Source organism: Periophthalmus magnuspinnatus, chromosome 22, assembly GCF_009829125.3.
Source record: "Periophthalmus magnuspinnatus isolate fPerMag1 chromosome 22, fPerMag1.2.pri, whole genome shotgun sequence".
Classification (NCBI taxonomy): Eukaryota; Metazoa; Chordata; class Actinopteri; order Gobiiformes; family Gobiidae; genus Periophthalmus; species Periophthalmus magnuspinnatus.
The window spans coordinates 5,692,089-5,708,742 of NC_047147.1; the positions used below are offsets into that span (position 1 = coordinate 5,692,089).

The 16,654-nt window shown below is 40.2% G+C and overlaps 1 protein-coding gene across 1 annotated transcript; it reads right to left on the reverse strand.

Moving 5' to 3' along the window:
• Positions 1–7,723: 7,723 nt before the first annotated feature.
• cldn11a (claudin 11a) lies at positions 7,724–14,795 on the reverse strand. Its single transcript, XM_033988462.2, has 3 exons — positions 14,409–14,795; positions 12,894–13,058; positions 7,724–10,248 (listed from the first exon to the last, which is right to left on the reverse strand). The coding sequence occupies exons 1-3, from the start codon at positions 14,632–14,634 to the stop codon at positions 9,983–9,985; spliced, it is 657 nt and encodes a 218-aa protein (XP_033844353.1). The 5' UTR covers positions 14,635–14,795; the 3' UTR covers positions 7,724–9,982.
• Between the last annotated feature and the right edge of the window lie 1,859 nt (positions 14,796–16,654).

Sequence of the window (16,654 nt, forward strand, 5' to 3'; positions counted from 1 at the left end):
TGACCTGTAACCTGGCCTAGTAGCATTTATCATTGTCCATCTGTCTGGAATGACATATACTGGAATGTTACAAGCAAAGAAATAACATCTCCAAGGAGACGAGGATAAGCAGGTTGAGAAGCCTTCACCAGAAAAGTTACGTAGTACACCTTTAAAGTGCAAAATGGACTTTTGTGAGGTGTAAGTCATGTTATAATGTTGTTTCCTCCTCAAAAACAGACCTGGAGTTGTATTTTGTTTCATTCACAGATGATTGAGTAACACGGAATTATTAGTCTGTAAAGCTCAAAATGCTCTGTTCCACCTTGTGATGTCATGAAGTGGTAGTTTTCTTGTTAAGAGCTCCATTTACCTTTTGTTTTGTAGAGATTGGCAATTCCAAGACTGAAATGATCCAAATGATTCTACAAATGAAGGTGTGTGGAGTTTAAAAACACAGTGGAGCACTTCCTGTATTACATCACTGATGACATCACAAGGTGAAACAGAGCATTTTGAGCTTTGGAGATGTACAGACTAATAAAGTGTTACTCAAACATGTGTGAATGAAACAAAACTCAGGGTATGTTTTAGTGCAATATGGGCCAATAAATAATGTAATATTTAAAGGGCCCATATTACAAGAGTGTAATACGGACCTTTAAATAGTGTAATATGGGCCGTTTAAATAGTGTAATATGGGCCCTTTATATAGTGTAATGTGGGCCCTTTAAATAGTGTAATGTGGGCCCTTTAAATAGTGTAATATGGGCCTTTAAATAGTGTAATGTGGGCCCTTTAAATAGTGTAATGTGGGCCCTTTAAACAGTGTAATGTGGGCCCTTTAAATAGTGTAATGTGGGCCCTTTAAATAGTGTAATGTGGGCCCTTTAAATAGTGTAATATGGGCCCTTTAAGTAAAACTCCTTTCATGTTTTTACAGGAACACACACGCGCACAAACACACACACATTTTGAGATAGTCTATCAGTCCCAGACAAATTATCTGAGAGTAAAACTTCCAGTCCTTCATTACTGTAACAAACTGATCTGGACGATTTGCCAAATACAAACCCACACATTACGTCAGGTCTGCAGGGCCCCATCACTCTGGACCATTTTAACCTCATTAGACACGGCTCTTACTCTGTCACTGGGACGCCAGGGTGAACCAGCGACCCGGGCCCACTCGTGTTTTGGTTTGGACTGAGTTTAATGAGTTTGAGACGCGAGATCAGCGGAAATACTGTGAATCATAAATGCAAAATAGCCAAGACTAGTCATTTAAATGGCCTCAGTGCAGCTTTTTTACAAACTGGTGTTTTATAAGTTATAAATATGTGGATTTTTTCCCTTTTAATTGTTTGAAATGCTGACAGATAAACAGAGGCTGCGCTAAGAAGGGGGGCTAAGGGGCTTCAATGTGGGTGCTCACTTAATAAATTAATTTGGAGTCTTTTAACAACGAACAATGAAATGTTTCACAGTTTTAAACAAATTTAAATGTGAGGACAAATATTTAGGGAAGCTATGGGGGAGCATTAGCCATTTTAGAGGAGGCTAGGGCCCCTTCAAGACGCTTAAAACACACTGATAATGACAGAAAAGACATTTGTGTTACCTCTTGAGACCTTCAAAATAACTAGAGTGCAGCCTAACAACAGCGCTAACACGACAACAGCTGTAAAATGACAACAGTGCTAACACAACAACAGCTGTAAAATGACAACAGTGCTAACACAACAACAGCACAAACACGACAGCAGCGCTAACGCGACAACAGCGCTAACGCGACAACAGCGCTAACGCGACAACAGCTGTAAAACGATAACAGCGCTAACACGGCAACAGCGCTAACACAACAGCAGCTCTAAAACAACAAAAGCACTAACATGACAACAGCGCTAAGACAACAGCACAAACACGACAGCAGTGCTAAAAGGATAACAGCGCTAACACGACAACAGCGCTAACACAACAACAGCGCTAACACGACAACAGCGCTAACACGACAACAGTGCTAACACGACAACAGCGGTAACACGACAACAGCGCCAACATGACAACAGCTGTAAAACGACAACAGTGCTAACACAACAGCGCTAACGTGATAGCAGCACTAAAAGGACAACAGTGCTAACAGGGGCTTTGGTATAATTAGCCATGTGCTTTTTACAGGCCTCACTGCTGTATTTATTCACGCTTTTTGGTATGAAGCGACCAAGTAGGAAGGTAAAAATGCTTAAATCAGCAAAACTTATCATCAAGATCTTAACAGTATACTCTCCAAAATTGTATTAATTCTTGTAGATTAAAATTTTCTTTCGCAAAGTTTTTACTAGAGTTATGTTTTTATGTTTTTATACTGTAACAAAATGGAGTAATGTTATTCAACTTCTTCACACTGTGCTGGTATCAGACTGGTATCATTGCGTAAGTTAAGATCAAGAATTGGTATAGGATAAAAAATTAAAAATTAAAAATACCAGGGGAGTTAACAGGGGAGGACAAAGGGGTATGTTGTTCCGGGCCCCAGATTTTTTTTTTTTAGGACCCTCTTCCAATTAATTTAAATTAAGAAGGGGCCCCTGTGTCGCTTCTAGCCCCGGGCCCCCTGCCGACAGCCCTGCTCCCACAAGTATAAAAAAGATTATCAGATGTAAAAGTGAAGAAACAGTGTAAACGACAGATGAAAATGACTCAGACTTGAACTCAAAACGAGAGTCAGTGAGACATGTGACCAGCTCAGCGTCCTGTGGGTTTATATCGGTTTATATCTGTGTGGTCATGAGGATGGATCAGGTTTTCGGCTCACGCTGCACTTTAGGACACCACACGTCTCCGGTGGACTCTGTGGACTCATGCCTGAATTATATTACGTGGAATATTCTGGCACATGCATGAAAAATAACGAAAAGAGATTGTTTCTTTTTTATACTTTAGTTTTTTTAAGATCAGCCGTGGAAATAAACATTTAGAACCAACTTTGACAGAGAACAAGTTGCTGTTCTGTGATATAAACTTATTCTTTCAGTTAATAGTTATAATTTTTTGTGTAATTATCAGACAAACGCAGAGAAAATACATAAAAATACACTGAAAATTTAAAAGACAACATCTCTTCTATTTCTGTTTTAATGTCCTGCCAATATTTACCAAAAACGAACAAAAAAAAGAAATAGTTTCTAATGGAGATGTGTAGAGGAAGGACAGTCAGGGCCGGTCCCAGCTTTCAGGGGGCCCTAAGCTGAGTTTGTCTCTGGGGCCCCCTCCTGGTTCAGCTGTTGGTGATTCACATTTAACACATTCTGACTCTGCTCTCATCACTTTGACCAGTTGTATTTGTGTTTATCTGAACAACATCAGACTGAAAACATCCAGAATGTCACAACTACCACAGTCACAAGAACAGAACACAAACAGATAAGGGGGGGTTAAGAATTCTAGACAAGTTTCTGGTGGATTTTAATGTGTTCCGTTGGCGACAGTGGCTTAAATTTACATTATGTCGGGTCCTTGCTCCGGTGTAAACACAGAGCTGCCCTCACCTCTGCACGACTCAAAAACAAACGTAGCAGCAGCAGATATTTTACTACTATAGATATAAAACACATGTAATTGTTTTAGAGGGATATTTAGTCTGCTGTAAACACACAAGCCCTGTACACAATAAAACCTGCTATATTATATTATTTTCAATATAAATGTATGGACTCTTGGGGGCCCCCTGGTGGCCTCGGGACCCTCAGCAGCTGCTCAGTCTGATTATAGTCTGAACCGGCCCTGGACAGTTGTGTGGAAGTTATAATACAGTAATTAATCTGTTTCAACTGTTATGCGTTTCTGAAAGTACATATATTGCGATTAAGGCCAGATTAAGTAATAAGAGCAGTACTTCTGGATATATTTATGTGTTTAAAGTTCAGTTATTATTTGTGCACATCGCCCATTTTCACAGTGACAGTTTGTTGTGAAAAAGCAGGACAAATCTTCAAAGTTTCTCAATTCTTTTTCTATGTTTAAAGTAGTATAATGGCAGTAATGGTATTGTAGTATTTGTCACCCCGAATACACTTTTTAAAAACTTTTATTTAAGTGGAATGTACTCTGTTCTGTTTGTCTAGACCACTGTCATGAAATAAATCCCTGGAGGGACTTTTGGGGCGTGAGCTAAATTCTCAGGCAAAACTATGTCGCGGAGTCATGCAACGGTGTTTTTATTCTGCTGAAAGTAACGGCTTTGTTTTGGTCGTCGTCTCGTTCTGCTCGAGTCGTCTTTCTGAGTACTTTTAAATAACAACTAAATAAAAACGTTTCCCAAAAATCCACAGATCCGGCTGCAGACGCTGATGTCGTTTATTCTGAGATAATCGAAGTACAATCTGATGGTACAGCGAGTATCTGTGTATATCATGTCCCCATTTTAGATATTACTCCCGACGCTATTCTCGGATGAGTAAAAAGTTATCTGACACGTCATTTACTCTCTGTCTGTCTCTCCCATCTTCTCTCCTCTGTCTCCCCCCTCTCTCTCCCTCCTTCTTTTCTCTGTCTCCCCCTCTCTCTGTCTATCCCTCCTTCTCTCCTCTGTCTCCCCCTCTCTCTGTCTATCTCTCCTTCTCTCCTCTGTCTCCCCCTCTCTCTGTCTCTCCCTCCTTCTTTTCTCTGTCTTTCTCCTCGGTCTCCTCCTCTCCTCTCTCTCACCCTCCTTCTCTCCTCTGTCTTCCCCTCTCTCTGTCTCTCCCTCCTTCTTTTCTCTGTCTTTCTCCTCGGTCTCCTCCTCTCCTCTCTCTCCCCCTCCTTCTCTCCTCTGTCTTCCCCTCTCTCTGTCTCTCCCTCCTTCTTTTCTCTGTCTTTCTCCTCGGTCTCCTCCTCTCCTCTCTCTCCCCCTCCTTCTCTCCTCTGTCTCCCCTTCTCTCTGTCTGCCTCTCACTCCCTCTCCGTTTCTCTTCCCGCTCTCCTCTGTCTCTCTCCATTCCTTTCCTCTTTTCCTCCCTCGTTTCTCTCTCCCTCTTTTTCCTCATTCCTCTTTCTCTTCCTTGCGCTACCCAACTCTCCCTTCCTTCCTTCCTCTTTTCAGCCTGCTCTTTTGTTTGTCCTGCCCTCTCTCTTCATCTCTCCCTCTTTCTCTCTCTCCTGTCCCTCTCTCTCTCCCTCTTTTTTCACCTCTACCCCCTCACCCTTTCTTCCCTCCATCTCCCCCCTTTCTTCCTCTCTCGCTCAGTGTTTGTGCCATCTCTCTTTCACGCTTTCTAACCCTATCTCTCGCTCTTTAACCCCCCCTCCCTTCCCTATCCCTACCTCTCCTGTCCATTTCTCTTTCTCTCCTTCTCTCCTCTGCCCCCTTTCTCCCACCCATTCTCCTCCATCTTCTCCCTTTCTTCCTCTCTCTCTTTCAAACCCCCTCCTCCTCTCCCTCCTTCCTCTCTCTCACTCATTCTTTTAGCTTTCTCTCGCTTTCACTTTTTGTCTCCCTGTCTCTCTCTCTTTCACACCCTCTCCTCCTTTACTCCTCTCATCCCTCATTTCTCTCTCTTTCACCCCCATCCCCCTCTCCCTCCTTTCTCTCTCTCCTTCACTCTTTCTCTCCCTGTCTCTCTCAATGTCACCCCCCCACTCCTCCTCCCATCCTCTCCTCCCTCCTTTCTCTCTCTCTTTCACCCCCCTCTCTTCCTCTCCTCCCTCCTTCCTCTCTCTCTTTCTCCCCCTCTCCTCCCTCCCTTCTCTCTCTCTTTCACCCCCCTCTCTTCCTCTCCTCCCTCCTTCCTCTCCTCCCTCCTTCCTCTCTCTCTTTCTCCCCCTGTCCTCCCTCCCTTCTTTCTCTCTTTCACCCCCTCTCTTCCTCTCCTCCCTCCTTCCTCTCCTCCCTCCTTCCTCTCCTCCCTCCTTCCTCTCTCTCTTTCTCCCCCTCTCCTCCCTCCCTTCTCTCTCTCTTTCACCCCCCTCTCTTCCTCTCCTCCCTCCTTCCTCTCCTCCCTCCTTCCTCTCTCTCTTTCTCCCCCTGTCCTCCCTCCCTTCTTTCTCTCTTTCACCCCCCTCTCTTCCTCTCCTCCCTCCTTCCTCTCCTCCCTCCTTCCTCTCCTCCCTCCTTCCTCTCCTCCCTCCTTCCTCTCTCTCTTTCTCCCCCTCTCCTCCCTCCCTTCTCTCTCTCTTTCACCCCCCTCTCTTCCTCTCCTCCCTCCTTCCTCTCCTCCCTCCTTCCTCTCTCTCTTTCTCCCCCTGTCCTCCCTCCCTTCTTTCTCTCTTTCACCCCCCTCTCTTCCTCTCCTCCCTCCTTCCTCTCCTCCCTCCTTCCTCTCCTCCCTCCTTCCTCTCCTCCCTCCTTCCTCTCTCTCTTTCTCCCCCTGTCCTCCCTCCCTTCTCTCTCTCTTCCCCCCTCTCTTCCTCTCCTCTCTCTCTCTTTCTCCTCCTCTCCTCCCTCCCCTCTCTCTCTCCTGTGTGATGCGCTCGTTCAGGGGGAGGGCGTACACCCTGTTGCATTCTGGGACATTCTTGTGTTTTTGTCTCTCAAGGTCGCTCATATTTGATACACTGTAAAAAACACATGGACCTGTTTTTCTTTTTGTTCTCTCCATCGTCTCTTCTCTAAAAGTGAAAGTAAAAACATGACTCTTAGTCACAGAGTGAATCTAAACAAGACCAGACACTGCAGGTCAACACTAAAAATACATATTTAATAAAGTGTGCTGCTTTTTTATCATTTTAATGTGTTTTTTTTTTTTTATATATGAAAAATGTATTTTATGAGTAAAAATAGCCACAGTTGGTCGTGTGTATTTGCAGTGAAGGGAAGAATATTATGAAAATGTTTGTATTTAGTTACAGACTACTGAATACCTCTGTTAAAATGTATTTTGTAAAGCATTCTGATACAAGGCCCAATCAGAGTACTGCACTCTGAATACTTTGAATACTTTTACATCAACTTGCATTTCAATTATAGTGTAAAGACGCAGTAGGATCAGCTTTAAGTTTGTCACAGCGTTAGTTTTCACTCACTGGAGACGTAAAAACACACACGCCTCACGACAAGAGCTGTGTTTTATCTTCTCCTCATTCATACTGTACAGTTTGAAACCTAAAACTAGTACTACTGCACTTTATTCCTTAGATTTTAGGAAAGTAACTGCATTCTGAGTACCAGCAAATGAAAAAGTAACTGAACACAAACACAGTTAATCATAATCACTATTCAGAATACGTACTTTAGATACATGTGTTGAGTTACTACCCAACACTGTGTACTAGCCACTGATTATTTGACACACTTATTGGTTAATTTTGTTGACATGTTTGATACAAAACCCGTGAATAAACGAGATATTACTGGAAAAAAAAGGTGAACATTCAAATTACGGCAAAAGTAAAGTTCAAAGTTCAAGATTTAATGTTTTCATATGTGGCCATGAAGTGCTTTACGTCAAGGACCCACTCACGCATATTTATACTCCAGAATACGCAGAGTACACAGACACAGCAGTATTCACCTATGGGAGCTGGAATTGCACCCCCAAACTGTCGGTCAGTGGGCAAATACTCTACCAACTGAGCCACTGAGCTACAGTCGTCCTTATTTGTCCTTTTTTTTTTCACTGAAGTTACTGTAGTATCTTCATTTTACATCTTGAAATACCACAGAATCCAACAAAATACTCTAGAGATTTGCTAATATATTACTGAGTGTTCCTGAAAAGCATATAAATAATACAAAAATAATAAATAATACAACAATAGCAAACAAGATGTGCTCATTGTCATTGTTTATTGTAGAAAATCAACCGTAGAATAAATAAAAAAAGATCAGACGTCTGAGGGCGACTCAGGGGGACCACAGGAGCGCTCACTCATCACACACTCGAATGATGCAGTGTACAAATACTGCAATACATCTATCCAAGTATACAGGCTGTGGGCAAAGGAGGACAAACAGGACATTTTTTTATCAGTTCAGTTTACAGAATTAATCATTATACAACACTGGGTTTGGCAAACACGATTTAAACTGAATCTGCACTTGCAAAAATACCACAAAAAAAAAAACAGAACTTTTGCCACGTTTGTTGATGTACCTTTATATCATGGAAATTTCATTCTTAAAGTAGTCAAAGTACTGTATTTTCTGAAGTATAAGTCGCACAGGAGTATAAGTCGCTCTGAAGAAAAAGTCGCACAGGAGTAAAAGTCGCACAGGAGTATAAGTCGCTCTGGAGTATAAGTCGCTCTGGAGTATAAGTCGCTCTGGAGTATAAGTCGCTCTGGAGTATAAGTCGCACAGGAGTATAAGTCGCACAGGAGTAAAAGTCGCACCAGCCAAAAAATGCAAAATAATGAAGAAAAAAACCCACATATTTCACTTATAAATCACATCTGAGTATGAGTCACACCCCGCAAACTATGAAAAAAACGCGACTTATACTCCAGAAAACACGGTGCTTGTTTTTGCTATGCCTTATGAGAAAGTATTGCATATTTATAAAGAAGTTAGAGTCAAAACAACTGATATTTGAACGTGTAAACTGCTTTTATTATAATACTGCCTGCTTATAGTTTTGGAAATAGCTTCATAATCAACTTTAACAAAGAAAAAACATAGTAAAACAGCAAAACAATTGACAGTACATGTGATCTTGATGTTGTTAATGAAGAAAAACAAAACTTAAATACATATCTTTGGAGTTTGGATGGCAAAAAGTACATATTACAAAACTTTCTGTTACGTTAAAACTGTTTTACATCTAATGATAAAGTACTTTGGGTCAGTGCATGGCCTCGACTCCATTACGTAACATTACACCCAGTACATACATCGCAGAAAGACTTTTATTTTGAAATATACTTTGCTCATCTCAAAGAAAAACAGTGCAACGCCTTTTAATGAAGCCTATTATTCAAAAGCTGAATCTACTCAAGACTCCGAGGAATTCTTCATCGTAATAAACCGTCGAAAACAGCAAAATATATCAAAAAGTAATCACAAAATATAACATTATCGTAAAAACATCTAACCGCAGACCGTTTTTCTCAAGACCTACAAGAGCGAGAGGGCAGTCGATCAAAGAACAAACTCCAGAAGTAAAATGTGTGAAAAATGAAATGTTTGGAGGAAATGATTTTGCAGTATTTCTTAGTGGGCTTCTTCAGTGCTTTAGCTGGAACAAGTCCTGGTTGAGATCTGGCTTAGTCCTGGATTGAGGCCTCGTTTAGACCTGGTTCAGTCCTCGTTTAGAGCTGGTTCAGTCCTCATTTAGACCTGATTCAAGTCTTGGTCCGGATCTGATGCAAGCACAGGACTTCTTTTCATTTGACGCTGGTTTATATTGGGTTTAGTCCAGTTGGTTCAGGGCTCATTTAGACCTGGTTTAGTCCTCATTTAGACCTGGTTTAGTCCTAATTTAGACCTGGTTTAGTCCTCGTTTAGACCTGGTTCAGTCTTGGTCCGAATTTGATTTAAGGACAGGATTTGTTTTCATTTGGCGCTGGTTTATATTGGGTTTAGTCCAGTTGGTTCAGGCCTTGTTTAGTCACGGTTAAGAAACTAAGACTTTCCCCATCGAAAAGGTATAATATTTATTTTTAAATTGATATTTGCTATGGCAACAGTCCAGATTTTTCATCGTCCTGAAACCCATGGATGGTCCAAAAGCGATTCATGTTTTTTGTAACGTACGAGCAGAGTTTACTTTATTATTGTTGATTGAATCTTGTGGTAAAAGTCCAAGTTTTTCGCTTTGGTTCTTGTGCTTTGAAAGACCAAATACAGTATCTTCTGAATTAGCGAAAAAGTTGATATTCGCTATGGCAACAGTCCAGATTTTTCATCATTCTGAAACCCATGGAAAGTCCAAAAGAGATTCGTGTTTTTTTGTAGTCTACTTGATTATTGTTGATTGAATCCTGCGGTAAAAGTCCAAGTTTTTTTCTTTGCTTCTTGTACTTTGAAACCCCAAACACTCAAAAAGTTGTATAAAACACTTCTGAATCACTACACAGTACTTTAATCCAATCAGACATGCGCGCTCTTGGCGTGATTGGCCGACGGCGCTCCCGGGACGCTGCTGTTGGTGCCGTTTTTGGAGTAGTAGAATCGGTTGTTGTCCTGGTAGGCGCGTGAGTGGGACTCGGAGACGCAGCAGGTCAGCATGCACCCCCCCAGCAGGACGAAGATGGTCCCGATCCAGCCGGCGTACAGCGAGAAGCCGAACGCCATCATACCCTGCTCCTGGTACGCTCCGATGGGGAACCAGACTGTGGAGACCAACCCACACGCGCCTGTGGAGCAGAAAAACATTATTATTGTTGATTGAATCCTGTGGTAAAAGTCTACGGTTTTTGGACCCTTAGTTTAACTTTAACCCTTAGTTTTTTGGAGTAGGAAAAATGAAGGACTAAAGTAAATCCTTCAGCGAGAGTCCTACCCAAAAGTATCTAAAATCAGATACTACTCGATACTAAAACTAGAGCTGAAACTAGATGTAATGTGAAGGAAGCGATTGCAGACCAGGTAGAGAGTTGAAAGAAGTTTATCTGATCAGGGATTCAAGGGAGTTTTTCCAGTACTTATACCCCAAGAAAGGTACTATCTATAGAAGGCTGGTACTATCCGTTGCAGGAAGGTAGAATACGTCACTAAAAGATACTTGCAGAAATGGACCTTTGTAGTATTGAGGCTATTCCTAAGTATTGAAATCGAGTTTGAAGTTTTAGTATCGTGACACTACTCCTGTGTACTTTGGATCAACTGGTTGGGTGACGGATTAAACACCAAGAGTTTCCACTTCTACAATAAGATACTACACTTACTTTAGTACTTTAGTATATCACTGAAGTAAATATAGACGATAAACGCTAATACTGCAACTAATTTACACCACTGACACAATAAGCCAAGAGTCGATTTAAACCACAAAAACTATTCTAAATCTACAATATTGTTAAAATTAAACACTTTAGGGATTAGTTTGCATATGTAATGAGTCATAGAAGTTATTATTTCAAACTTTTACAGCTTAAATCTCATCATATCGCCAAAAATATACAAAAATACCCCAGTAGTGTGAAGAAAATATACACACGATAAATATTGACCCCAAAAAATATAGTTCCATCTTTGATATATTGAACAATAAGTCGATATATTGATTTTCATGACAGTCTACGGAGCCCCACAGATGACAGAAAGGACAAGAATAATATTAACAAAATAAATAATAAAAATATGTTATCTTAAGGGAAGGACATAATCATTATCTTGAAGGAACATAATAATTTATATGTACATATTTTCATGAGCGCACAAGATATTTAACTTAAAAAAATCTAAATATCTCGTTCCCTCGTGATAATAAAGTCGTTCCGTTAAGATAATATCTCGTTCCCTCAAGATAATTATGTCATTCCTTCAAGATAACTATGCCGTTCCCTCAAGATAATATATTCTTTATTTTGTAAATATTATTCTTGTCCTTTCTGTCATCAGTGGGGCTCCGTAGACTGTCACGAAAATCAATATATAGACTTATCGTTCAATATGTAAAAGCTGGAACTATATTTTTTGGGGTCAGTATTTATCGTGTGCACATTTTCTTCACATTACTGGGGCATTTTTGGTTATTTTTGGCGATATGATGAGATTTAAGCCGTAAAAAGTTGAAATAAACATGTGGGAATGTGATATTATCTTGTGGTCATGCATTAATATTATATTTTGCAGATGTCCTACGCCGGGCTCCGTAACAGGCTGACTTATATAGACACAAAAGACTTGAATTTAAACTTCTATTTCACACTAAATCTATTGATGTTGTTCGTACGAGACACAGAGCGAGTCCCTGTTTGAATTGGAACAGTCTGTGCTATTAATGTCAACAACAGTCAATGGAAAAACACAGATCTGGACACAGGTGTTTGAGTTTTTCCTTTGACAAAAACACTGGAAAAAGCTGCATTTATAAAACAGCAAAGGGGTCAGCTGAGAGTTTCCATGTCGATGGACTTGACCACTAGGGCGTGGACGTGTGTTTGGTTGGGGGAGGGAGGAATGTGGTGGGGGTCTCCGTGTCAGTGCATCTCTGTGCGGGAAGGAAGGCGGCCATTTTGAACATCCTCACCCGTCAGCTGCTTCTCATTTGGGGTCGTGAGGGGTCAGTGTCATGGGGATCGGGTTTGAGCATGAAACAACAACACCTGTGCTAACACCGTCTACCAGCACTACTACTACTACTACTACTACTACTACTATTACTGCTACTACTACTACTACTACTACTGCTACTACTACTAACACCGTCTACTACTACTACCATCTACTACTACTAACACCGTCTACTACTACTACCATCTACTACTACTAACACTGTCTACCAGTACTACTACTACTACTACTACTAACACCGTCTATCAGTACTACTACTACTACTAACACCGTCTACCAGTACTACTACTACTACTACTACTAACACCGTCTATCAGTACTACTACTACTACTAACACCGTCTACCAGTACTACTACCAGTATGACTACTACTACTACTACTACTACCATCTACTACTACTAACACCGTCTACCAGTACTACTACTACTACTACTAACACTACTACTACTAACACCGTCTATCAGTACTACTACTACTACTAACACCGTCTACCAGTACTACTACCAGTATGACTACTACTACTACTACTACCATCTACTACTACTACCATCTACCACTACTACTACTACCAACTGCTACTACCACCACTACTACTGCTGCTACTACTACTACTACTACTACGACCGCCACGTCTACCACTACTACTACCATCTACTACTACTACTACTACCATCTACCACTACTACTACCATCTATCTACCATCTATTAGTAGCAGCAGCAGTAGTAGTATCAGTAGTAGTATCAGTAGTAGTAGTACTGACCGACTATGAGTAGGATGATTCCTCCGATGACCGTGCGCTGGGTCTTGGATCTCTGTGGTTCGTTGCCGAGGTTGATGCAGGGCAGAGACATGAGGATGACCCCGACCGCGGGCAGCCCCAAGAACGACCCCATGATCATGAGCGCGCGGGTCGTCTGGATGTACGCTGCAAACACAGAAGAGACCACGCAATCAGCAAATCACAAATACTGCACTTTTTGAACAGACAATAAAATATCTTATTCTGCAAAAAAAAGAGAAAAATATTAGTTATATTAGTTCAAACACTCCTGGGTGTGTTTAAAATGTGACCTTTGACCTTCCCTAATGTAGAGTAACTAATGTAATTCCACTGATTCTTATTAGACATTGGATAAACATAAAATACTCAGTAGCCTCTGTAGTAGTTGTACTTTAATGAAACCTGTGGCACATTCTGCATTGAGAAAGTCCTTAGAAGATGATATTGTTAAAATAATTGCTCCTTTTGAGGAAATCAAAGTAGTACTTTACATTTATTTATTTGATAATCATAACATACCCACCATTGTAGACTTTAATATGTGGTTATATTTTGATCTCAGACGCTAATTTTACATTGGGAGTGGAGTAGTTACAGCAGTAATGAAACCATAGTATTTATGGCATATGGAAAATCCTTATTCTCTACTTTACATAAATCCAGACTTGACAGTGTTGAAAGGTGACGAAGTACAAGAACTAAAGTACTGTACTTTACGGCAAGTAGAGTTTTACAGTGGATACAGTGGATACTTTTTACTTTTACTTCACTACATTTGAGAGCAGTGTCTGTACTTTCTACTCCACTACATTTATGAACAGGACTGAAAAGTATAAAGTACTTTTCATATGATTTGAGGGGTTATTTTTACTATATTCGTGGAAACATCCTGACTCAAAAAACCCTCAAAAAACCAAGCAGAAAAACAAAAAAAGAATTAAGAAGTTTTGTTTTGCTACTATTGATCAAAGTCTGTATAACTCTTAAATCAATATCACTACAATTACACTTAAACAAATAAACAGCACTTGCGTGAAATACTTTTACTTCTTGCATTTTTACTCCTAAACTCTAGTACTTTTACTTCTAGATGATTTCATGTTATACTTTTTACGTTTACCTGAGTGCCTTTTTACCTCTGTATCTGTATTTTTAAGCAACAAAACTGAGTATTTAATCCACCTCTATGCTACAGTTCTTTAAATCCTGAGTCATTTGTTTTCTTTATACTTTCATACTAACAACATTTGGTCCAAACTTCCACCCAACCTGTCCTGTCTCATCCTTGGCCGTGCGTATTGGGCCATGCGTACCTGGCCGTGCGTAATTGGCCGTGCGTACTTGGCTGTGCGTAAATGGCCGTGCGTAAATGGCCGTGCGTACTTGGCCGTGCGTACTTAGCCGTGTGTACTTGGCTGTGCGTAGTTGGCTGTGCGTACTTATCCGTGCGTACTGGCTGTGTGTACTTGGCTGTGCGTACTTATCCGTGCGTACCTGGCAGGTCCAGCAGCTGCGTAAGGAAGACGCAGTGGTTGGTCCCGGAGGATATTAAGCAGTCCGCCCACGGCCCTTTGGCGCCCAGCTCGTCCATCTTCTTACACGTGTTTAGTCCATATTTACAGTTAATCACCCAGTCGTTCGTGGCTGTGGCTATCACAATGCCCAACCAGCCCAGAAAACCCAGGACAAACCCGGTGAGTTGGAGACAGGTGTTCGCCATAGCGCCAAAAGTAACTGTGCTTTCAAAAAGTTGTAAAATAAATAGAAAAAACAGTTTGGTGCCGTTAATGTCCAGCTGTTTTCTCGTCCCTTGAGTGAGTGAACGTGAGTGAGTTGGTTAAGTCCCTTGTTCCTTCTGGAAAAGCTGCTGTTTCAAAGAATAAGACTTTCTCATCTTTGCAGCGTTTATAAGGGAAAGGCAGCTGCTAAAAAAAAGTGTTCAGATTTGACTTTGGACCAATCAGAAGCGTTTCACAAAAAGGAAGTAGAAAAAATATCTCTGGGAATGTTTTTATCAGACAAAAGCACTGCCTCTTTCATCTGTGGAACAAAGTGGATCAGCAGAGTTCAACTGGACAGAGGAATGCTGCCACCTACTGGAGAAGAAGTGAAGTCAAACACAATCATGTCTCAAAAAAAATAAATAAAAAAATAAAAAAATAAATAAAAATCATAAATAAAAAAATAAATATATAAACACATAATTAAATAAATTCATACATAAATCAATTCATAAATACACACATACATAAATTTATAAATAAATATGTATATATATTATATATATATATATGTATATATATATATATATATATATATATATATATATATATATATATATATATATATAAAAATAAAAATAAATAAATACATACATGCATAAATCATCAATAAATAAATACATTAAATGAAAAAAAAAATACATACATACATAAATTCATAAATAGATAAATGAAAATAGGAACTACACATTTGAAAAATTAAAATAACACTATTAAAACATTTAAAGTTGCACTATATAACTTTTCCGATGGGTCCACCACATGCTTGTTTCCATGGAGATGTTATTGTTTTGAGTATGAAACAGGATGAAATTAAACATATCTATAGCCTATCCACAGTAGCTCAGTTATTGTAGTGTTTGTCCACTGATCCAAAAGTTGTCGGTGCGATTCCAGCTCCCACAGATTAATCCTGTTGTCGTGTCCTTGAGCCCAACCTCAGTCGCCCTCAGTGTCTGCGTACACTGATGTATGAATGCATGTGTGAACAGCACTTTTCCACCTTCTCATTGCTCGTTTAAAAACGTGACCATGACCCTAACATTAACCCTCACCTTAAGCCAAGTTACAGGTCAGATCTGCGGAGAGGCAACGCTGCTCACAGTAAAAATGCATGTTTCTGGAGGTATTTCGAGCAATAAAACCATGCAACTAATTGATAAACGCTTATAGACATGTTTAGCCAAAGTAAGTCATGATGAAAAGCAGATGGCAAACCCGCAGAAAAGTCACACAGTGCAGCTTTAACGACACACTGTACAAACTGTGCTCCACAAATAAACAAATTACTAATAAAATATGAAGCTTGGTTCTGCCTGTTTGTCATATTTCATCAACTTGTATCTGTTCACTGTTTGATTTTATAACTTTCTCTTCACTTTGCTAAATAAAAATAAGAAAATACATGAACCTTACGTATAATTACCTTCTATAGTGAATGTATTTAAAGTACCAACAGCAGCAGTGTAGTTATAGCAGCTTTCACAGCTCTAATTGAAAATGAAAGTAGCCTCTAAAGTACGTGTTCAGTGCATTCCTGTGCAGTATAAATAAATGAGAATCGTGTATATCTCTTTCTGAATTACAGTAACAGGAGTTGAGCTTGCACCATCACTGTCTAAGCATTTGGGAGGAGCACGTTTTTCTGTTTTTCTCTCTGTTTATAGCTCTTCTGGGAGTTATTCTTATGAAAAGCAAAAGTCCCTCCTTCTCGTACTGGGCGGATCCTTGGGTTTCTTCCCGGCACCTGCTCCACGTCCATCTCCTAAACTGTTTTATTTTTAAATTCTGCGTTTTCATACTGTGCATTTTTACATCTCCACAGAACGCATGAGTAAATGCAGAGGCAAGGACAGAATGTGTAATAGTCACATTGTTGTTGTGGAGATGAGATCATTTAGAATATAATGGAGTAAACTGGTTTATAGTGCAATAGTACAAATAAGGAAATACGGTAAA

Excerpts from the sequence above, each read along its gene's own strand:
- cldn11a (XM_033988462.2), bottom strand. The coding sequence starts at position 14,634 with ATGGCGAACACCTGTCTCCAACTCACCGGGTTTGTCCTGGGTTTTCTG. Across the intron at positions 13,059-14,408 it reads GCAGCTGCTGGACCTGCCAG|CGTACATCCAGACGACCCGC; the intron begins GTACGCACGGAT and ends CTGTGTTTGCAG. Across the intron at positions 10,249-12,893 it reads AATCATCCTACTCATAGTCG|GCGCGTGTGGGTTGGTCTCC; the intron begins GTCAGTACTACT and ends TCTGCTCCACAG.